The sequence below is a fragment of the Thamnophis sirtalis genome, unplaced genomic scaffold, assembly GCF_051295495.1.
Source record: "Thamnophis sirtalis isolate CommonGarterSnake01/CBP01778 unplaced genomic scaffold, rThaSir2_p1.2 scaffold_7, whole genome shotgun sequence".
Lineage (NCBI taxonomy): Eukaryota > Metazoa > Chordata > Lepidosauria > Squamata > Natricidae > Thamnophis > Thamnophis sirtalis.
Window position 1 is genome coordinate 94,123,878 of NW_028261387.1, and position 24,075 is coordinate 94,147,952.

At 44.6% G+C, this 24,075-nt stretch overlaps 1 protein-coding gene and 1 gene segment (V, D, J or C); both read left to right on the forward strand.

Moving 5' to 3' along the window:
• Positions 1-1,777: 1,777 nt before the first annotated feature.
• Positions 1,778-10,899, forward strand: LOC148044779 (tyrosine-protein phosphatase non-receptor type substrate 1-like). The segment is given in 4 exon segments: positions 1,778-1,948; positions 6,411-6,687; positions 6,817-6,875; positions 10,051-10,899. Coding segments are annotated over 4 exon segments (582 nt in total).
• Positions 10,900-18,654: 7,755 nt separating this feature from the next.
• LOC148044780 (tyrosine-protein phosphatase non-receptor type substrate 1-like) lies at positions 18,655-23,825 on the forward strand. Its single transcript, XM_087720848.1, has 4 exons — positions 18,655-18,730; positions 20,150-20,461; positions 22,665-22,982; positions 23,656-23,825. The coding sequence occupies exons 1-4, from the start codon at positions 18,655-18,657 to the stop codon at positions 23,823-23,825; spliced, it is 876 nt and encodes a 291-aa protein (XP_087576974.1).
• The last annotated feature ends 250 nt before the right edge of the window (positions 23,826-24,075 follow it).

Genomic DNA, 24,075 nt, shown 5'->3' on the forward strand with positions numbered 1-24,075 from the left:
GAACATTGTTATCATGTCTCCTCTAGTCCTTCTTTTGATTAAACTTCTGCTCCAACCTCGGCTCAAGACAAGGAAGCTTATAGCATCCTAGTCAAACGGCATTTAATTAACAGACAGACAGGTCCTTGGCAGGAATCCAGCACAGATAAGGCTTGGCAGCAATCCAGCCTGCCAAGCTCACAATAATGGTCTCCGACATTGGTTCCTGCGTTGACTTCTGCAAGAGGGGCGTGTGCACAAGCAGTCCTTTTTATAGTCTGGAGTGGAGCCTAATGACCACCAGCTGAGTGCAATTACCTCCTGTACTTGCGCAACTGTTCCTGACGCCTATTAGCTCTTCGGTGCCGGGCATCCAGGAACAACTCACTGCTGACGTCAAGATCACACTCCCTTGTCTCCGCCCCACTGGTCCAAGGCTCAGGCGCCTCCTGGTGGCCAACCAGCCTCTCTGCGCCCTGCTCAGAGTCGGAACCCTGTCCAGGGTCCTCCACATCCTCCAGAGCCAACTCATAGGGCCTGAGATATTGGAAGACTGCTATCATGTCTCCCCTAGTCCTTCTTTGCATTAAACTAGACATCCCCAGTTCCTGCAACTCTTGATCTTATGTTTTAACCTCCAGTCCCTACATCAGTTTCTCTTCTCTGCACTTTTTCCAGAGTCTCAACTTCTTCTTTTGTGTGTTGTGGTGATCAGAACTGGACACAGAATTCCAAGCGTGGTCTCACCAGTAGACTCTAAAACTAAGTAACCCTTCAGATGGCCTTGATGTCATCCCTCTGTTGATGCAACCTGGGGCTGCATTGGTTTTTTTAGGCAGCTGCAGGACACAGCTGGCTCATAACTTCAGTGGTGGTTGACTAAGACGCTGAGATTCCTCTTCCTCTCTCTCTCTCTCTCTCTCTCATCTCCCCCTTTTCTCTCTCTCTCATCTCTCTCTTTCTTCTTTCTCTCTCTCTCATCTCTTTCTGTCTCTCCCATCTCATCTCTGTCTCATCTCCCCTTCTCTCTCCCTCTCTCTCTCTTTCATCTCATCCCTCTCTTTTCTCTCTCTCTTTCTCTCTCCCCATCTCATCTCTCTCTTTCTTCTCTCTTTTCTTTCTCTCTCCTCTCTTTTCTCTTTCCTCTCTCTCTTTCTCTCTCTCCCATCTCCTCTCTTTCGTCTCTCTTTTCTCTCTCTCCTCTTCCTCTCCTCTCTTTTCTCTCTCTCTCATCTCTCTCTTTCTCTCTCCCATCTCATCTCTCTGTCTCATCTCCCTCTCTCTCCTCTCTCTTTCTTTCCCATCTCATCTCTCTCTTTTCTCTCTCTGTCCTCTCTCCTCTCTTTCTCTCTCTCTCTCCCGTCTCATCTCTCTCTTTCTTCTCTCTTTTCTCTCTCTCCTCTTCCTCTCCTCTCTCTTCTCTCTCTCTCTCTCATCTCTCTTTCTTTCTCTCCCATCTCATCTCTGTCTCATCTCCCTCTTTTCTCCCTCTCTCTCCTCTCTCTCTTTCTCTCTCTCCCATCTCATCTCTCTCTTCTCTCTCTCCCTCCCTCCCTCCCTCTCTTTCTCTTCCCCCCTCCCCCCCCCTCTCTTTCTGCAAAAACTCTGCTTGGGGTTAATCAGCCATTTATGGAGGTTCTTTCTTTATTTTCCCACAGTATTCTTCCCCAAAATGTAACACAACCCAAAATGCATCGGACTTCATGTCACATCGGTTTCTGTTGTGACTTCCCTTCTGAGGAATTGGCAAATCTGCAGCCAGACATTACGTAGAAGCAACCGATTGTCTGGGTGACAATCCACAGCGGCTCAGGCCACCATCAAGGAGACACGAGAGTTGTCGCCTGTTGAACGGAACCAGCTTCCCCAATGGCTTCTGGTGTCCTCTTTTCGGGTCTGTTTTTCATTGTCCTTTCCAGCCTGTCTTCAACAAGTAACGGAGGTAAGTGATCTGGCTGAAAGGCTTTAGGCAGAAGGAACTGAGATAGAGAAGGAAAGAATAACAGAATGATAGCACTGGAAGGGACCTCAGAGGTCTTCTAGTCCAACCCCCTGCTCGAGAAGGAGAATTATACCATTCCAGACCAATGGTTCTCCAGCCTCTTCTCAAAAACCTCCAGTGTTGGAGCATTCACAGTTTCTGAAGGCAAGTTGTTCCATTGAGTAATTGTCCTCACTGTTAGGAAGTTTCTCCTTGATTTCAGGTTGCTGCTCTCCTTGATTAGTTTCCTTCCATTGTTTCTTATCTTGCCTTCAGGGGCTTTGAAGGATAGTTTGAGCCTCTATTCTTTGTGGGAGCCCTTCAGATATTGGAAGACTGATATCCTGTCTCCCCTGGTCCTTCTCTTCACTAGACTAGCAATACCCAATTCCTGCAACTGTTCCTCATATGTTTTAAGCTCCAGCCTCTTAATCATCATTGCTGTTCTTCTCTGCACTCTTTCCATGCTTAATAACAGTAACTGTAAGAAGTTGGACTCAATGTTTCTGCTACTTAGTTATGGCCTCTCCTAGGATGCTCCTTGGATTTGCTACTCTTTGGCTTATGCATTCATTTAAAGATAAGAACCACATTTTAACAGATTCACAGAGATGGAAGGGACCTTGTAGGTCATCTAGTCCACCACTATCCCACCCAAGCAGGAGACCCTATATCATTTCTGACTGATGGCAGTCCAGGCTATTATATATATATATATATATATATATATATAGATAGATAGATAGATAGATAGATAGATAGATAGATAGATAGATAGATAGATAGATAGATAGATAGATAACAGACAGACAGACAGACAGACAGACAGATATAGATATAGATATAGATATAGATATAGATATAGATATAGATATGTGTGTGTGTGTGTGTGTGTGTGTGTGTGTGTATATACGTATGTTTGTGCTGATAAATAAATAAAGGGAGACTAGTATAGATCTATTTCAAGCTATTTAGCTCTCATCAGCTAGCCATACCCTTGCTGGGAATCGAACCTGGGCTGTATTACATATCAGGCAGTTATATTAGCCACTAAACCACAGGATCTAGCTGATGAGAGCTAAATAGCTTGAAATAGATCTATACTAGTCTCCCTTTATTTATTTATCAGCACAAATATAACAAATGTAAGAAAAAGGCAACAGTAAAAAATATTGGGTTTCTGTCTGGATGGTCTCTTGTGACGAGCCGAAGGACCGAGAATGGAAGTAGTGATCTTCCTCCCGTATTTGGGCATACCAGGGGTTGTGACTTTAAACATATATATATATACACACATACACACACACACACACACATATGTGTGTGTGTGTGTTGCATTTGTGCTGATAAATAAATAAAGAGAGACTAGTATAGATCTATTTCAAGCTATTTAGCTCTCATCAACTAGCCATACCCTTAATGGGATTCGAACCTGGGCTGTATTACATATCAGGCAGTTATATTAGCCACTAAGCCACAGGATCTCTTCCTTTATCAGCTAGGCCAGGGAAATAGGTACAAATGTAACAAAGGCAACAGTAAAAATAATGGCTTTCTGTCGTGATGGTCTCTTGTGATGAGCCGATAGACAGAGAAAGGAAGCAGTGTGCTTCCTCCCATATTTGGGCATACCAGGGGTTGTGACACAATACATACCTATTTCCCTATTTCCAGATTCTCTTGGATCAATCAGGGACTTTGCAACGTCCGTGAGATTGGCAAGACGTACTGTTCCCTGTCGCCGTCTCTTCGGGACGGTTTAGGTCCAAAAGGACCATCCAGCGCAAAAGTATTGGCTCCGAGATCGCACGTCGTGTCGTTGCAATGTCAGATCCTCCAGGCTGTTCTTGAAAGCCTCCAGGGTTGAAGCTCCCACAACTTCTGAAGGCAACTTCTGCTCCATCGCTTGATTGTTCTCACTGTCAGGAAATTCCTTCCTTATTTCTAGGTTGAATCTCTCCTGGATCAGTTTCCATCCATTCTTCCTTGTCTGGCCTTTGGGTGCTTTGGGAAATAGCTTGACCCCCTCCTCTCTGTGGCAGCCCCTCAAATATTGGAAGACTGCTCTCCTGTCTCCCCTGGTCGTTCTCTTCACTAAACCAGCCATGCCCAGTTCCTGCAACCGTTCCTCATATATTTTAGCCTCCAGTTTCCTCATCATCTTTATGGACAGCTATTCCTGAGCTTGATGGGAAGGAAGTTGAGGCTTAAGAGTTCATCTCCGCCCAAACCACAATGTGGTTCTCCATGCTCATTCTTTTTTTCCTTTCCTTCTCTTTGGGGGGGAGGAGTGGCAATTCACAGAAATCTCTCATCGTTCATCGGAATCCCTCCGTATCCTAATCAGAATAACAATCTCACTCTCCATGTTGGGTTGTCTTGGGAGCAGAGGAAGGACCGTTGAAGGGGTGGTAGATATTTTCTATTGGTTACTACTAGCTTGGTGTGAAAGTGTGACCCGGGGAAGTTAGTTATGGGCCTCCCCATCTCTGTTCTCCGGCCTGTGGTCTCCTACAGTCCCTTTTGAGGGGTGCTTCAAGAGGTTGGAGGAGTCAAGGAGCCCAGCTCAACTCTCTTCCCACTGAGATGGAGCCTCTTGTGGTCTCAAGTTGTGGTCTCACTGTGGAGGAGATGGCTCTGCCCTCCAGAGTCCAGACTGCTCCAGGAAGTAACGCTGCTTAACACCAACCTTGTCCCTCTCAGATGAAGCCACTAGATGGCAGGAATTTAAATCAAATCGCAGCCATTAATTCTGTGTTTCTCGTGGAGGACTCTCGGGAATCAGCCCACCGCTTCGGAGTATTTGGGAAGGAACTCCTGCGCTTGTCCATGTGGGCATTTAGTGACACCCCCCAATTAGGGGGTCATTTGAAGGAGAAGACAAGGATGCATTGTATTGGGTTCCTGCTCAAGCAGGGGGTTGGACTAGAAGACCTCCAAGGTCCCTTCCAACTTCATTATTCTATGTTCTATGTGGCACTGAGGATCATCAATCCTCTGGTGCCCCACCAGCCTTCTTTCCAAGCCGTTTGACCCTGAAATACCCCACTGATTTGGGGTTCTCCCAACTGGTGCCTGCCAGCGCTTCATTCATTGACTCAGAACTGTGCTGTGAAGTTCCATTGAGCTTCAAGGAGAGAAGCAAGTTAAGGAGTTAAGGAGACACTTCCTAATAGTGAGGACAATTGACCAGTGGAACTGCTTGCCACCAGAAGTTGTGGGTGCGTTGTCACTGGAGGTTTTTAGGAAGAGACTGGACAATCAGTTGTCTGAAATGGTATGGGATCTCCTGCTTGAGCAGGGCGCTGGTCTAGAAGACCTCCAAGGTCCCTTCCAGCCCTCTTTTGATTCTGATCCTGGAGGCTAAATCTGAGGTGGTATTCAGCAGGTTCTGATCAGTAGCGGGAATTTTGAGTAGCTCGGAGAACTGGTAAATACTAACTCTGGGCTGGCCCCACCCCCATCTATTCCCTGCCTCCCGAGTCCCAGCTGATTGGGGGGAAATGGGGATTTTGCAGGATCCTTCCCCTGCCACGCCCACCAAGCCACACCCACAGAACCAGTAGTAAAACAAAATGAATCTCACACTGGGCTAAATTGTATGATAAACATCGAGGAGGGAGGGATGTCAATCCTATTGCAGGAAAGAATTAGGGGGACCTTATAACTGTCTTATAGGGGAGGGGCTGACCCAGAGAAGAGGGGGTTGACTGATTTTCTAGGGCACCAAAAGGCAGGGCTAGAAGTAATGGTTGGAAGCTTCTTAAAGAGAGATTCAACCTAGAATTTAAGAGAAATTTCCCGACACTGAGAAGATTAATCAGTGGAGCAGCTTTCCTCCTGGGGTTATGGATGCACCATCACTGGAGGTCTTCAAGGAAAGATTGCACGACCATTTGACTGGGATGGTATAAGGACTCCTGCTGTCAGGGTTCCAAATAGCATCCAAAAGTAAATCAGAGTCCGAATCAAAAGATTCCTCAAAGTTCCAATGTATTAAGAGAGCCACGTTGGCACATCTGGGAAAACCCTAATCTGAAAACTTCCCGGTTTTCTCCACCCAGTTGAAAGTTCAAGATCTTGCCCCCCACACCCACAAGTCCATCCCATGGTCCAATCTCCCACTGCCATGCTGGCAGCTTCCACCCACCCAGTTCCGGTCAGGTGCAGAAGTGCAAAGACAAAGGATGACCTTGGTTTTCTAGAAAGAATGTTGTTATGGCTACATAGCATCTAACAATCCCCCTTCCCATTTCCCCACAATAGAAAATGCATAGTAGAATAATAGAAAGTGTGGCAGGCCAAAGATCCAAAAGGAAAGATGGCTGTAGGCCTGGCACCTGCCTTGGGCAAGGGGTTGGACTAGAAGACCTCCAGGATCCCTTCCAGCCCAGGGTTCTATGGTTTAACTACAATCTGGATTCCTCTTTTTCATGTACTAACACCGAAGATTCTTGGCTCTCGCAGCCCCAGAGGTCAGTTTCGGTTGTAGTAGGAGAAGTTCTCCACCTGGAGTGCCAAGTGGCTAAAAACCTCCCACCTGGTCCTGTGAAATGGTACTTGGGAGAAGGACCTCAGCGGAGGCTCATCTACGTAGACGTCCCGACTGATGAAGAAGACAAAAGAGTAACAAGGAATTCTCCAGGTTCCGACACGGATTTCACCATCTCCATCAGCAATGTTACTCTGGAAGACGCCGGGACTTATTACTGTGTGAAGGAGAGGAGGTTTTGGAGACCTCACGATTGGTTTCAAGGAGCGGGGACTCTGGTAGTTGTAGAAGGTGAGTGTGAAGAAGCTGTGTGTGAAGTTTGTTTGGCTTCTGGGTCTGGGGACCTGTGTGTGAAGGAGAAGAGACTGTTGCGGAGAACTCAGGATTGGCTTCAAGGACCGGGGACTCTGGTAGTTGTAGAAGGTGAGTGTGAACAAACGGTGAGATATAAACGAAAGGAGGCGAACAAAAGAGAGGAAATAAAAATATAGAAGACAAAAAATATAGAAGGAATCCAAGAAGCCTCATTCCTTTCAGGTGCACATCAGGCCAAGCTGGATCTCGGGTAGCTTCTGTAGAAGGAAATATTTGTTGTTTAAGGTTGAACTATGGAGTCTTTGGCCTTTCTTTGACCAACTAGGAAACCTTAACAGGAGGAGTCCGATGATGTTACTTTGTTCTGATGGTGTTACGTAGTTGGGTATTGAAACGTCTGAAAAGCAATAGCCAAGGTCAGAGAGCACCTTCTCCTCTTCCTCCTCCCCTTCCTCCTCCTTCTCCACCTCCTTGTCTCCCTCTCCTTTCTCCTCTACCTCCCTCTCCTTTTCTTCCTCTTCCGCCCTTTCCCCTTCCCATTCCTCCTCCTTCTCTACCTCCTTCTCCCCTTCCTCCTCTACCTCCCTCCCCTCTTCTTACTCTTCCTCCCTCTCCTCCTCCTCTTCCTCCCTTTCCCCCTCCCATTCCTCCTCCTTCTCCACCTCCTTCTCCCCATCCCCTTCCTCCTCTATCTCCCTTTCTTCTTCCTTCCTTCCTCTCCCCCTCTCCTCCTCCTCTTCCTCCCTTTCCCCCTCCTCTTCCTCCCATTCCCCCTCCTTCTCCCCCTCCTTCTCCCCCTCCCCTTCCTCTATCTCCTCTTCTTCCTCTTCTTCCTCTTCCACCCTCCCCTTCCTTTTCCTCCCATTCCCCCTCCTCCTCCCATTCCTCCTCCTTCTCCCCCTCCTCTACCTCACCCTCCTCTTCTCTTCTTCCTCTTCCTCCCTCTCTTCTTCCTCTTCTTCCTCTTCCTCCCTCTCCCCCTCCTTCCCCCTTTCACCTCCTTCTCCTCCTCTACCTCTTTCTCACATTCCGCCTCCTCTTCCTCTTTCTCATCTTCCCCCCTCTCCATCTCCCCCTCCTCCTCTCCCTCCCCTCTTCCTTCTTCTTCATCCCCTCCTCCTTTCATTTCCTCCTACTTTCCCCTCCTCCTCCTCACATACCCTTTTAGCATTTATGTTGTTACCTAGTTGGATAATGAAACATCTGCATGTCAACAGCCAAGCCTAGAGAACAGCAAGGACTCCCCAATCCTCCTCCTCCTCCTCCTCCTCCTCCTCCTCCTCCTCCTCCTCCTCCTCTCCCCAATCCCCTTCTAGCACTGATGATGTCATCTAGTTGGGTAATGAAACATCTGCAAGAAAACTAAGCGAGCACCAATGACCCTACAGCTCCTCCTCCTCCTCCTCCTCCTCCTCCTCCTCCTCCTCCTCCTCCTCCTCCTCCTCCATCATTTTGCAAACCCTGCTCCCTTCTCTCCCTGATGATGTTACCTAGCTGGGTAATAAAACATCTGCAAGCCAACAACCAACCTCAGAGAGCCCCCAAGGGCTCCATAGGATAGCTCCATAGGGTCGCTCCTTCTTCTCCTGACCTCTCTTTCCCGTGGGGTCCTCACTTCTCCCATCCCCTCCCTCCCTTCCCTCCCCACTCTTCCCTCAGCCACCCCAAGGCTGCAGTTTCTCCTATCAAATGGAATCTTTCTTTATTAAGAACCTCAACCACCTCAAGAGTTTTTCCCGGGTCACAATTTCCCACCCGAACAAGGGAACTTGACAAACTTTTTGTGTCTCAAAACGGCGGCTGCTGGCTTCTTCTATCGTCTTTAACCATAAAAATGAATCAGGACTTTTCCAGCAGTAGAGGGCGCTCAAAGCCTTGCGTAGAATCCTCTGCGCTTAGAGGTGGAAGCATCCGTTAGAGAGCCCACACACCCACTTTGCATCCTCTGATCCTTCTGGGAGGGAGTTTCGAAGTATCTCTAGCCGGATAGATGGATAGATGGATAGATGGATAGATGGATAGATGGATAGATGGATAGATGGATAGATGGATAGATGGATAATAGATAGAGATGGATAGATAGATGATAGATAGATAGATGATAGATAGATAGATAGATAGATAGATAGATAGATAGATAGATAGATAGGGATGGATGGATGGATGGATGGATGGATGGATGGATGGATGGTAGGTAGGTAGGTAGGTAGGTAGTAGGTAGATAGATAGATAGATAGATAGATAGATAGATAGATAGATAGATAATAGATAGATAGATAGATAGATAGATAGATAGATAATAGATAGAGATAGATAGATAGATAGATAGATAGATAGATAGATAGATAGATAGATAGATAGATAGATAATAGAGATAGATAGATAGATAGATAGATAGATAGATAGATAGATAGATAGATAGATAGATAGATAATAGAGATAGATAGATAGATAGATAGATAGATAGATAGATAGATGATAGATAGATAGATAGATAGATAGATAGATAATAGATAGAGATAGATAGATAGATAGATAGATAATAGAGATAGATAGATAGATAGATAGATAGATAGATAGATAGAGATAATAGATAGAGATAGATAGATAGATAGATAGATAGATAGATAATAGATAGAGATAGATAGATAGATAGATAGATAGATAGATAGATAGATAGATAGATAGATGATAGATAGATAATTTTATTTTATTACTATTTATTTTGCCATGTTTATGTTGTGCATATTAGAGATGGAGACCCTTTGAGAGCTGTTTGCAATGAAATTTCATTTCACTATATGCCGATTAATGTACATTCCAAATGACAATAAAGTTTCTATTCTATTCTATTTTCTGTATTTTATATTCTGTTCTGTTCTACTTGACTCAACTCTATTTTTACTTAAAGTAACAGACTAACAGAGTTGGAAGGGACCTTGCAGGTCATCTAGTCCAACCCCCTGCCTATTCTATTCTATTCTATTTTATTCTATTTTCTGTATTTTATATTTTGTTCTGTTCTACCCTACCCTACTCTAGTCTATACGAAAGTCTGTTATCTTCTGTTCTGTTCTATTCTATTCTATTTTCTGTATTTTATATTCTGTTCTGTTCTACTTGACTCAACTCTATTTTTACTTAAAGTAACAGAGTTGAAAGGGACCTTGCAGGTCATCTAGTCCAACCCCCTGCCTATTCTATTCTATTCTATTCTATTCTATTCTATTCTGTGGCTTTATTGCAAATAAATCAAAAACAATCCCTTGTCTTTTCTCCACAGGGTTCGAGAGACCACCCTTCTATGGTCTCTATTTGGGGCTCTTCCTGAACAAATTAGCAGCTGCTCTCTTACTCTTCGGCTTTTTCCAAATAAAGCATCACAGATGCTGCCTTGCAAGATATTTGGCTAAATGCAGACGCGTCTAAGGCGGGACTAGAACTCACTGGCTCCTGGTTTGTAGCCTGGTGCCTTAAACTAGTAAACTGGCTCCCTCTATAGGTAAAATAAGGAAGAAAAAAAGAAGAAAGAAGAAAGAAAGAAAGAGAAAGATGGAAGAAAGGAAGTAAAGAAAAGAAAAACATTAAGAAAAATAAAGAAGAAAAACAGATATAATGATGTTGTTCCTGAAATTCTTCTCAGCAGTTATAAGTATAGCTAATCCTCGACTTATGACCGCAACTGAGCCCAAACTTTATGTCATTAAGTGAGAAATTTGCTTAGTGAGCTTTGCCCGATTTTACGACCTTTCTTGCCGCAGTCGTTAAGTGAATCACTTCCATTGATAAATTAGTAACACGGTTCGTTAAGCGAATCTGACTTCCCCGTTGACTTTGCTTGTCAGAAGGTCACAACAGTGGATCGCGTGACCTTGGGACCCTGCCACCGTCACAAATATGAGTCAGTTGCCAAGCGTCTGAATTTGATCACGTGACTATGGGGAGACTAAAATGGCCGCAAGTGTGGGAAAACGGCCATAAGTCCCTTGTTTCAGTGCTGTTGTCGCTTCACACCGTCACTAAATGAACTGTTGTAAGAAGGGGACTCCCTACATTTCTTCTATCTCTGGTTCTGGGTGGAGTGGCCCTATCACAAACAGACCCACTGCACAATCGGGGGCTCCCTCTGGAACTCCCCAGCTCTTGCCTGCAGCCATCTTTTTTGGGGGGTCTTTGGCCTGCCACACTTTCTATTATTCTACTAGGCATTTTCTATTGTGGGAAAATGGGAGAGGGAATTGTATGGAGTTAGATGCTATGCAGCCATAACAACATTCTTTCTAGAAAGCCAAGGTCTCTTTGTCTCTGCACTTCCGCACCTGACCGGAACTGGATAGGTGGAAGCTGCCAGCATGGCAGTGGGAGATTGGACCATGGAATGGACTTGTGGGTGTGGGGGGCAAGATCTTGAACTTTCAACTGGGTGGGGAAAACCGGGAAGCTTTCAGATTCGGGTTTCCCCCGATGTACCAACATGGCTCTCTTAATAAATTGGAACTTGGAGCAATACTTTGCCTCGGACTCTGATTTAATTCTGGATGCTGTTTGGAACCCTGACAAGGAGGGCCTTTGCGAACCTCCGGTGGTGTGCCGGTTTTGTTCGTACCTGGACCTTATAGTAATCCGTACTCTTGTAACCTCTGGACTAATGGAACACACGCTACTTGGGGCTGCCCTTGAAGACTATTTGGAACCTCCAACTGGTGCAGAATGTGGCTGTGTGGGTAGTAAATGGTGCCAGATACACGGGACACACCAGCAAATTAAAATTGAGCAGCCCTCCTTCAACCGAGGATAGATAGATAGATAGATAGATAGATAGATAGATAGATAGATAGATAGATAGATAGATAGATAGATAGATAGATAGATGATAGATAGAGATAGAGATAGAGATAGAGATAGAGATAGAGATAGAGATAGAGATAGAGATAGAGAGATGATAGATAGATGATAGATAGATAGATAGATAGATAGATAGATAGATAGATAGATAGATAGATAGATAGATAGATGATAGATAGATAGATGATAGATAGATAGATGGATAGATGATAGATAGATAGATAGATAGATAGATGATAGATAGATGATAGATAGATAGATAGATGATAGATAGATAGATAGATAGAGATAGATAGATAGATAGATAGATAGATAGATAGAGATAGATAGATAGATAGATAGATGATAGATAGATGATATAGATGATAGATAGATAGATAGATAGATAGATAGATGATAGATAGATAAATAGATAGATAGATAGATAGATAGATGATAGATAGATGATATAGATGATAGATAGATAGATAGATAGATAGATGATAGATAGATAAATAGATAGATAGATATAAGATAGATAGATAGATAGATGATAGATAGATAGATGATAGATAGATAGATGGATAGATGATAGATAGATAGATAGATAGATGATAGATAGATAGATGATTGATAGATAGATAGATAGATAGATAGATAGATAGATAGATAGATAGATAGATAGATAGATAGATATAGATAGATAGATGATAGATAGATGATATAGATGATAGATAGATAGGTAGATAGATAGATAGATAGATGATAGATAGATAGATAGATAGATAGAGATAGATAGATAGATAGATAGATAGATAGATAGATAGATAGATAGATAGATAGATAGATACAGAGAGGTATAGATAGATAGATAGATAGATAGATAGATAGATAGATAGATAGATAGATATAGATAGATAGATGATAGATAGATGATATAGATGATAGATGATAGATGATAGATAGATAGATAGATAGATAGATAGATGATAGATAGATAGATAGATAGATAGATAGATAGATAGATAGATAGATAGATAGATAGATAGATAGATAGGGGAGAGAGAGAGAGAGAGAGAGAGAGAGAGAGAGAGAGATTATGCAACCAGTAAAATTTGCTGTGACTTTAACTTCCCTCTTGTCTTCCAAGAACCTGATGTTTTCGGCTGAAAGTGATCTGAGTGTGGCAATTTTGTGTTGCTGTGAATGTGTGAGCATGTAACCATAAGGTAAATTGGTAAATTAAACAGCACTTGCTAACCTCTTTGTCTTTTGACTAGAGATAGAGAACATGTGTGTGTTTTTCAACAACTAAAAGGAGAATCTATTCTATTCCATTCCATTCCATTTTATTCTATATGTTCTGTTCTACTTTACTCTTACTCTTACTCTTACTCTTACTCTACTCTACTCTACTCTACTCTACTCTACTCTACTAAGAGGAATGGAATGGAATAGAACAGAACAGAGAATGGAATACAACACAACACAACACAACACAATAATATATGGAAAGGAATGAAATGAAATGGAAAGGTAAGGAATGGAATGGAATAGAATAGGACAGAACAGGACAGGACAGAATAGAGGAATGGGATGGGATGGGATGGGATAGGACAGAATGCCCTTAACAATCTGGGTCCTCATTTTACCAACCTCAAAAGCACAAAAGGCGCATCCACCTTGAGCTGGTGAGGATCGAACTCCTGGCAGTCGGCAGAATTAGCCTGCAATACTGCATTCTGACCACTGCGCCACCATGGCAAGAATGGAATGGAATAATATCATCATCAGCATCATAACATGACACAGCTGTCGTAAACACACGGTGTTTGCCAAGAGTCTTAATTTTGATGACAATGGGGACTCTGAAGATGTCATAAGCTCAAGAACTGGGGATAAGTCACTTTTTCCACCATTGAAACTTCGAAGAGACATTGTGCAGATAGTGGTATGCATTGCCTGCGGCTTGAATGAAGATGGCGGAGCTCATGCAGGAGGGAACCTTGATTTCAATCGTGAATGGTTATGATGGTTACCATAAATCAGAATAATCCATTGTCTTTTCTCCACAGGATCACAGCCACACTTCATTTTCACTCTTGGTATCATTCTTTTCCTCAGCAAAGTAGTCATCATTCTTCCCATCTCCTGCCTTTTCCAAATAAAAATGCACAGACGGAAGAGGACAAACTCCGTTCCGGAACATTCCAGGGAGTGAGACCGTCTGGAACTTCAAGTTAGGAACTCCGGTTCCCCACAGAATTTCAGGATGGGAAAGGATCCCATTAGGAAATCAATAATAATAATAATAATAATATAATATTAAAAAGCTTGTACAATGAGCAGTTCACTCTCCCAAGTGTATGAAGTTCTAACCAAGACGGAGATTAAAAAATATTAATCTTACTTTATTTTGCCATAAAGGTGATTCAAATGTAATGCTGCTTCTTTGTTTTTATTGTTTTAAAAAACCTTGAAAACTGAAGTACTTGTTGTTTTGACATAAATTGAAATGATTAGGAAAGAAAGGTGAAAAGAATTTGCTTACGGAAGTGATAAAGGAGCAAATGTAAAACTAGAACTAAGGAGAAAATTCCTAGCAGTGAGGACAATTAAACGGTGGAATGACTTGCCTCCAGAAATTGTGGCTGGAGGTTTTCAAGAAGAGATTGAACAACCATTTGTCTGAAATGGTGTAGTTTCCTCCTTGAGCAGGGGGTTGGACTAGAAGACCTCCAAGATCCCTTCTAGCTCTATACTGATGTATGTATGTATGTATGTATGTATGTACGTACGTACGTACGTACGTACGTACGTACGTACGTACGTATGTACGTACGTACGTACCTATTTCCCTGCCTCAGCTGATAAAGGAGGAGAACCTTGTGGCTTAATGGTTAACACATCTGCCTAATATGTAATACAGCCCAGGTTCGAATCCCAGTAAGGGTATGGCTAGCTGATGAGAGCTAAATAGCTTGAAATAGATCTATACTAGTCTCCCTTTATTTATTTATCAGCACAAATACAACACAAATGTAACAAAGGCAACAGTAAAAATATTGGGTTTCGGTCTGGATGGTCTCTTGTGATGAGCCGATAGACAGAGAAAGGAAGCAGTAGGCTTCCTCCCATATTTGGGCATACCAGGGGTTGTGACACTAAATACATACATACATACATACATACATACATACATACATACATACATACATACATATAGTAAATACACACACAAACATATAGCATACATACTCATATCTCTATTTACCTATCTATCTATCTATCTATCTATCTATCTATCTATCTATCTATCTATCTCTATCTCTCTATCTCTCTCTCTTTATCTATCTATCTATCTATCTATCTATCTATCTATCTATCTACCTACCTACCTACCTACCTACCTACCTACCTACCTACCGACTTACCTACCTATCATCTATCATCTATCTATCTATCTATCTATCTATCTATCTATCTATCTATCTATCTATCTACCTACCTACCTACCTACCTACCTACCTACCTACCTACCTACCTACCTAAAGTACCAGTAAAATTTGTAGCGACTTTAACTTCCCTTGGTGTGGTGTCTTCCAAGAACCTGTTGTGTTCGGCTGAAAGTGATTTGAGTGTGGCAATTTTCCGGTGCTGTAAATGTGTGAGGGAGTAACCATCAGATAAATTAGCAAGCAGTCACCAACCTCTTTGTCTTTTGACTAGAGATAGAGAACATGTGGGTTTTTTGTCAACAACTAAAAGGAGAACCAAAGAAGAAAAGAGCAGCAAACTGTGTTATAACCAGTGCGTGTAGAGAGACAGAGAGAGAGGGAGGGAGGGAGAGAAAGAGAGAGGGGGGGAAGAGAGAGAGGGGGGAGGGAGGGAGAGAAAGAGGGAGGGAGAGGGAGAAAGAGAGAGAGATGTGTGAGCAAACGGAAGAGCTGTGATTAATTTTGTTTATTTACTCTACGCATGTTTGATGATTGGGCACCTTAAATAACCTATTAACCTCATCTGACAGTGTTTACACGGATGATGGTGCGTAGTATGCACTGAAAGAATTTTTTCATAAAATATTGTTTTCTTTTCTAAAATCAAATTCGACTGTTTTCCTCTTGAGGAAATAGTCCGCCCCTGAAAATAAGACAGGGTGTATATATTATGTAACCAGTAAAATTTGTAGCGACTTTAACTTCCCTTGGTCTGGTGGCTTCCAAGAACCTGTTGTGTTCGGCTGAAAGTGATTTGAGTGTGGAAATTTTCCGGTGCTGTAAATGCGTGAGGGAGTAACCATCAGATAAATTAGCAAGCAATCACTAACCTCTTTGTCTTTTGACTAGAGATAGGAGGGAGGGATAGAAAGAAGGAGGGAGCGGGGAGGGTGAGAGACAGAGAGAGAAAGAGGGAGGGAGAGAGAGGAGGAGGGAGAGGGGGAGGGAGGGATAGAAAGAGGGAGGGATGGTGAGAGGGTGAGAGACAGAGAGGAAGGGAGGAAGGGAAAGAGGGAAGATGGAGGGAGGGATAGAAAGAGGGAGGGAGCAGGGAGGGTGAGAGGGTAAGAGACAGAGAGAGGGGGGGAGGGGGAGCGCGAGAGGGAGGGAGTGAAAGAGGGAGGGGGAGATAAAGAAGGAGGAGAGAAGGAGGGAGAGAAAGAGAGAGGGAGGGAAAGGGAAGGAGGGAGCAGGGAGGGTGAAAGACAGAGAGGGAGGGAGGGAGTGAGAGAGAGACAGAGAGAGGGAGTGAAAGAGGGAAGAGGGAGGGAGAGAAAGAGGGGGAGAGAAAGAGGGAGGAGGGAGAGAAAAAGGGAGGAAGAAGGGAGAGAAAATGGAAGGATGGAGGGATAGAAAGAGGGAGGGAGGGAGCAGGGAGGGTGAGAGAATGAGAGACAGAAAGGGAGAGGGAGGGAGGAGGGAGGGATGGAGGGGAGGGAGAGAGAGAAAGAGAGATCTGTGAGCAAATATTCTTTTCTTTTTTAAAATTAAATTCGACTCTATTTTCCTCTTAAGAAAACGGTCCGTCCCTCCAATAAAGAGGAAAGAGGGAATAACCCTAACCACAAATTCAGTAATCATTCACCACAGAATTTAGTTCCGTTCTGATTGAAATTTTACTTCTTAGAAAAAGACGCAGAATGTGGTGGCCCCGTTTTCCAGACACACCGGATTAATTGGGGGGCGGGGAGGGGTCCCTCAGAAAGGCTAGAGATAAGGAGGCAGGTGTCAAAGGGGGAGGAAGAAAAAACGGAGATCCTGTCAGATTGGCAGCCAGGGGGTTGCACCGATGGCTTTAAGGGCCCTGCCCACTTCATCAGATCCAACAGGATGAAACTGTTCCCAGGTAACCATGGAAGACGGATCCCCAGGCATCCCTGAAGGACTTTCCCCTTGCTCAGATTCCAACCGGAAATGGATCCAAGCAACTTTCTCAGGGGTTGCACAAAAGCCAACACAGTTCTAGGCTGCATCAACAGAGGGAGAGAATCAAGACCACGTGAAGTCTTAATACCGCTTTATAAGGCCTTGGTAAGGCCACACTTGGAATTCTGCATTCAGTTCTGGTCTCCACGATGTAGAAAAGGTGTGGAGACTCTAGAAAGAGTGCAGAGAAGAGCAACAAAGAGGATTAGGGGACTGGAGACTAAAACATACGAAGAACGGTTGCAGGAACTGGGGATGTCTAGTTTAATGAAAAGAAGGACCAGGGGAGACATGATAGCAGTCTTCCAATATCTCAGGGGCTGCCACAAAGAAGAGGGAGTCAAGCTATTCTCCAAAGCATCTGAAGGTAGGACCAAGAAGCAATGGGTGGAAACTAATCAAGGAGAGAAGCAACTTAGAACTAAGGAGAAATTTCCTGACAATTTAGAACAATTAATCAGTGGAACAGAAGTTGCCTCCAGAAGTTGTGGATGCCCCAACACTGGAAGTCTTTAAGAAGAGAATAGATAATCATTTGTCTGAAGTGGTCTAGGGTTACCTGCCTAAGTAGGGGGTTGGATTAGAAGACCTCCAAAGTCCCTTCCATCTATTCTATTCTATTCTATTTTTCTCTGCCAGCACTGAGTATGATCGCCTGAAGCCTTCTGTCCTAGGAGGGACTGGGTGATCCTAAACAGAGCTTTCAGAAGATACTCTGTGGATCCAATAAGGGCAGAAGAACACTGGGGTGTTACCACTCCTACTGACACAAGATCCACCTTGATAGCAGTTCTAACTCATGTCCTGTTGGATTGATTCCTTCTTTTTCTCCATTGGTGCTCTAGGTGTCTCTTGCCCCTTTAGGGGATCCACAATTGATCCATGAACCACAGGGAGTGTCAAGAGAAGCAATAGAGAGAAGCAATCATACGTCCAAAGCCTCGGTGATACCTGAGAGACCGCCTCCTGCCAATTACCTCCCAAAGACCAATTCGATCGCACAGGCTGGGCCTTCTCCGGGTTCCATCTGCCAGCCAATGCCGGCTGGCGACTCCCCGGGGGAGAGCTTTCTCTGTTGCTGCTCCGGCCCTCTGGAACGAGCTCCCCGTGGAGATCCGGACCCTTACTACCCTCCCGGCCTTCCGTAAAGCTACTAAGTCCTGGCTGTTCCGGCAGGCTGCGGGCTGTTAAAGCACCCAGCCCCGTCTTAATTGTGACTGTTATGGATTTTAAAATTGTTCGTATTGTCTTATTTATTCCCTCCCCTGTTTATTGTGAGCCGCCCGGAGTCCTTCGGCATACAAAACCAATAAACCAACCAAACCAACCCCTGGGTCCAGGATTCCACCAAAGCTTCGACAGGACCTTGCAGTAAAGTCTAACTTTCTAACATTTGGGATGACAGGAGGATTAGTCATTGGACATTGCAGATTTAGAGATGGCGTGTATTGCTCCTGAGTAAGCAACAGACGTTCTCTGACTTCATTGACTTCGTAGCTTACCCAGAAATTCAAACTTGAGACATTGGCCCAACTTTAGGAGAAGGAAATGGGAGTTCCTCTTTTGCTCCTCCCGCGGAAGAAAACATCTGTGGGGCAAGACGCAAAGTCACCTCAGATGTTTCTCCTGCTGCTGTCGGCATGGCTGCCTTGAGGTCCTTCAAGAGAATCGGTGGTCCTTTTCAGCTGCTGCTCCTCCTCCTTCTGCAAGGTCTGGGTGAGTGTTGGCAGTTGAGATCAGACAGAATCCATCCTCAGATTTGCTACTGGAATAAAATCCAGTGCGAGAGGAATATTAAGGTTGCTTCAGACCTGATGGGCTTCTCTGAACATTGAGATGTTTCCACAGCAAAGGCCAGTGCCAGGTATTAGATCTGGGGAGGACGAGATTTTTTCCACTGCTTCCCACCCAAGTAAGCTATGTGAATAAGTGAGGAAGATCATCAGAGCTCTGAGGTTCTGGAGATCAACTGGGGCCACCTGGTTTGATCTGATCCTTGAGGTATGGACACCTTCAACTCCTGATAGATTCCAACATCTGGAACGGAAGGGACCTTGGAGGTCTTCTAATCCAATCCTTCCAAAGGCACGAATCCTCATATCATCTCCAAAAATGGTTGCCATTTTTTAGGAACTTACAATGAGGGAAGCCGCATAACTCCTGGAGACGAGCTGTTCATTTCGTTAATCCTTCTCACTCTAAGGAATTGTCCAAAGAGGCATGACCCATAGTTCGAAGGAAAAGTGGTAAACCCTTTCTAGAGTCAGTGGATGGTGTCTTTGTATAGTACAGAGTGTTTTCCAAAGGAAAAACCAGAAAGTCCAGTTGCCTTTTTTGGGACAACTATGGATGGTGGAGAATCTCCACAGACATTAAGCTTAGAGTGAGGTTCTTTCTGGCTATCACCAACATGGATTCTGGATGTTGTGCTTTCTTCAAATTCTGTTCTCCAACAACTGGGAAACTGTTATAGCCCAGCAACAGCCTGTGCTGCGTTCTAATTGGTCGGGCGAAGCACAGCCTGTGATTGGAGGTTCTAATGACAGTTGGTGACCTGAGCACGCTAATTGACACATATGCAAATAACTGGGAGGAAGGAGTGTTATAGCCCAGCAACAGCCTGTGCTGCGTTCTAATTGGTCGGGCGAAGCACAGCCTGTGATTGGAGGTTCTAATGACAGTTGGTGACCTGAGCACGCTAATTGACACGTATGCAAATAACTGGGAGGAAGGAGTGTTATAGCCCAGCAACAGCCTGTGCTGCGTTCTAATTGGTCGGGCGAAGCACAGCCTGTGATTGGAGGTTCTGATGACAGTTGGTGACCTGAGGGTATAAATACCGGACAGTTGTAACGGATTTCTGAATCGCTTGTCACCTGTGTTATAATAAAGATCTGTCTTGCACATGGCTCCTGCGTGTCAATTCCCTCACAACAACAACCCACACGTTACAATTGAAACAAAAGAGAGAGGCTTTATAAAATAAATGTGAAGGTAACACAGTCTAAGGGGTGACACATGGAAGTAAATCCCATGTTTGGGATCAGAAAAGCTGTGACCAAAAACCTTCTCCGAGAGTCCTGTGTTGTTTTCTGAGGAACGTCAATTGATGTCTCTCTCTCCTTTCTCCCTTAGTCGAACCAACCCAGCTTCAGTGTCATGGTCCCAAAGACAGAATCATGGCAGGATCTTGGGCCTCTTTCGAATGCTCTGCAAATGATTTGACCTCCAAACACGTCCATCTTGTTTGGATGAAGGATGGGAGAACGATACCGTCTAAGCAGAGCAACCGGTCTACTGAAGTGAAAGGGAGAAGCGTGTACCATGTGATAAGCCATGTGGAAATCCAGCTTGAGCAAAGAGATGTGAGGTCACGGCTGAGCTGCCTGATCCAAGATCCAGTTGAGATGACTCAGAAAATCTTTGATCTTGGTCCTATGCTAATAGGTAAGTGAACGTTGGGTTGCAGAAGGGGAAGAGGTTATGGAGCCTTCACCTGGTAGAGGGTCCTCCATGGAAGAGGGAACTGCACCAAAAAGATCTACACACACATCCCATGGAAGTCAACTGAGACCAGCCACATTTTCTCAGCCCATGCTTCCTCGGAGGGCTGCGTTTTTGGGGAGCAAGTTTTTGGAAAGATCTCCTCTCTCTGATTCCCTTCCCAAGGATCTCGGTCAAGATGAACAAGATCTAGACACACATCCCATGGAAGTCAACTGAGACCAGCCACATTTTCTCAGCCCATGCTTCCTGGGAGGGCTGCGTTTTTGGGGAGCAAGTTTTTGGAAAGCTCTCCTCTCTCTGATTCCCTTCCCAAGGATCTCGGTCAAGATGAAATATTCCTCCCCTACAGTGGGGGAGATATACAGTATATTTAATCCTGATTGTCCTGGAATTGTTTCACAACAGTGTCCTCTGTTATTTGAGGGGGCAAATGCTGACTCTGTGAAACCGCTGAGAGAGGGCTGGAAAAGCACCATGAAGCGGTATATAAGTCTAAGTGCTATTGCTATTTCAGTGGTTTTGCACACTGCCCAGAGTCACATGATTTGAGTTGGGGTGGGGGGAATGTATGTCTTAGAAAGAAGGCGGTGGAGGAGCTGACATCCAAAGTATCCCCTTTCCTACAAGCAGGGCTGGATTTAGATGAAAAGAGGCCCTAGGCTATTCCACTTATGAGGCCCTTTCACCTCCCATTTTTAAGTTTGTAAATATATATATAGCTGGCCTCCCGACGGAGGGCGGCTCTGCTCTGCGGCAAAGGAGGCCAGCCGCCTCCCCTGCTGCGCTCAGCTGCCCGGCTCGGCCCCCTCGCCCTCACCTGCCCTACCGCTGGTGGGGTCCGCGTCGACGGGGCGGCTACTGGGAGCGACCGCACCTCTCGCCCGACCGCCGGTGCCGGGAACGTGGGCGGGCTCCCCAACTGCCGCGCTGCTGGAACGATCTAAACCAATACATGTTTATGTTTGTTTATTAGTCATCTGCGTAGAATTTCTCCTTAGTTTCGGTTCAGTGTTTTAGTGTTCACTGTTTTTAGAATAGTGTAATTTAAATTTTGCTAACAATTTGAATGTAGGCCCCTCTTGATCTTGAGGGCTGAAGCCTAGTTAGCCTACAGGAAAATCCGGCCCTGCCTACAAGAATGAAATATGTTGAGAAATATTAAAGAGGCAGAATATATATATGGATGATAAAAGAAAAGGCATGTTCTAAAGACAGAATAGAGCAATAGAGCAATAGCAGTAGACTTATATACCGCTTCATAGGGCTTTCAGCCCTCTCTAAGCGGTTTACAGAGAGTCAGCATATTGCCCCCAACAATCTGGGTCCTCATTTTACCCACCTCGGAAGGATGGAAGGCTGAGTCAACCCTGAGCCGGTGAGATTTGAACCGCTGAACTGCTGATCTAGCAGTAGCCTGCAGTGCTGCATTTAACCACTGTGCTCCCTCACCCAGCAGATACGTGGTGCACATTAAGAGAGACTGGGCCAGCCTATCTACAAGAGAAAAGGCCTCCAGATCCAGGGTGATGGGATTAACACATAATAGGATTAACCCACGGAGCTCACTACATTGCAAAATCTCCTAAAGACATTGCATCACCCACCAAACTTCAACCAAACTTAGCTCAGGCAACCTATAGAGCCAGCTATGACCCCTACATAACCCCTACGACAGCCAATAGAATGCATGTTCTTGCACAGGAACAGGAAGCTCAAGTGCTTCCTGTTCAACTCCATGTGGTTTTGTTTCATCACTAAACCCTTTTTCTACGCAGCCTCCATGTTTTCAGTGTCTTCGTCCCGGCCTGGAACTGAATCAAATGGATATTTCTTCCGACAGTAGGAATGGCAGGATAGGAATCTAACAAGCATTCCTGACATAAACAAACGCGGACGGAGATTGGCTGAACATCGGATGGGGTTCCTTATTCCTTTCCTTTTTTAATAGCGTTCAGTTCTGACCTTGGGTTTCCTGCCACCAAACTCTGGGTTTTTCACACTAGGTTGTGTTCAGACAACTTACTGGCTTCCCCAATGTCAGAATTGGAGAGAGAAAAAATAGTTGGTCTTCTACCATCTTCTGCAGGCAGGAACCACGCGTCCGAAGCCCTTCTGACTGATTTCTTTGGTTTTCTTTGCTCAGTTCGTCCCAAGGTGCATCTCGAGACCGTTCCAACCTCCCCCATCCAGATGGACGCCAAAGTGATGGTCACTTGTAACGTGGAAAGTTTTTATCCAGAAAATGCAGCAGTGGAGCTGTTCGCCAAGGATGCCCCGAGCAGAAGAGGAATGGTTTCCGAAAAAATTTTGAATCCCGATGGGACCTTTTCCCTCAAGAGCTTCATGGAGGTGACGGCCACGGAAGACAAGAATTCCTCCATGTTTCTTTGCCAGGTCCAGCAGGATTCGCAACCTCTGGTCAATGAAACCACCAGGATCTTCATTATGAAAGAATCAGAAAGTAAGTGTGGACTTTCCAAACTTTCCTTCCGAGGTTTAATTGACATACAAACTACAGGGTTGTTGTTGTAGGCCGTCCTCAGCTTACGACCACCATTGAATCCGTGTTTTCTGTTATTAAGTGAAACATGTGTTAAGTGAGTTTTGCTCCATTTTTACCACCTTTCTTGAATCATGTAGTTGTTAAGCGAGTCACATGGTGGTTCTTTCTGTGACAGAAGGTCGCAAAAGCGGATCACAGATTGTTGGGGGCAAGAGGCTGACTCTGTAAACCACTTGGAGAGGGCTGTAAAAGCACTATAAAACAGTACATAAGTCTAAGGGTTATTGCTATCTCCTGCTTGAGCAGGGGGTTGGACTAGAAGACCTCCATGGTCCCTTTCCAACTCTGTTATAGCAATAGCAATAGCAGTTAGACTTATATACCGCTTCATAGGGCTTTCAGCCCTCTCTAAGCGGTTTACAGAGTCAGCATATTGCCCCCAACAATCCGGGTCCTCATTTTACCCACCTCGGAAGGATGGAAGGCTGAGTCAACCCTGAGCCGGTGAGATTTGAACAGCCGAACTGCAGAACTACAGTCAGCTGAAGTAGCCTGCAGTGCTGCATTTAACCACTGCGCCACCTCGGCTCTTGTTATTCTGTCTTGTTAATCCATTGTCTTTCCTCCACAGGCTCACAGCAACAATACTTCCTCCTTCTCTGCATCATGCTTTTCCTGACCAAAGTAGCCATCCTCCTTTCCATCTTTTGCTTTTTCCTAATAAAAGTGTTGGGACGCAAAGGGACGAACGATCATTCCGGAACATTCCAGGAAGTGAGAGAGTCTGGAGCTTCAAGTTAGGGACTCCGGTTCCCTACAGATTATCAGGATGGAAAAGGATCCCATTAGGAAATCAATAATAATATTATTAAAAGGCTTGTGTAATGACTAGTTTCCTCCCCCAAATGTATGAAGTTATAAACCTATTACAGGAATAAAGAGATGAAAAAGAAAAATAAGTTTACTTTGCTTTGCCATGTCTGGCAAAAGGGACTTTTCATGAGAAGAGTTCTCCACTCTGCTGCTCTCAACAGAATACCTTATGCCACCA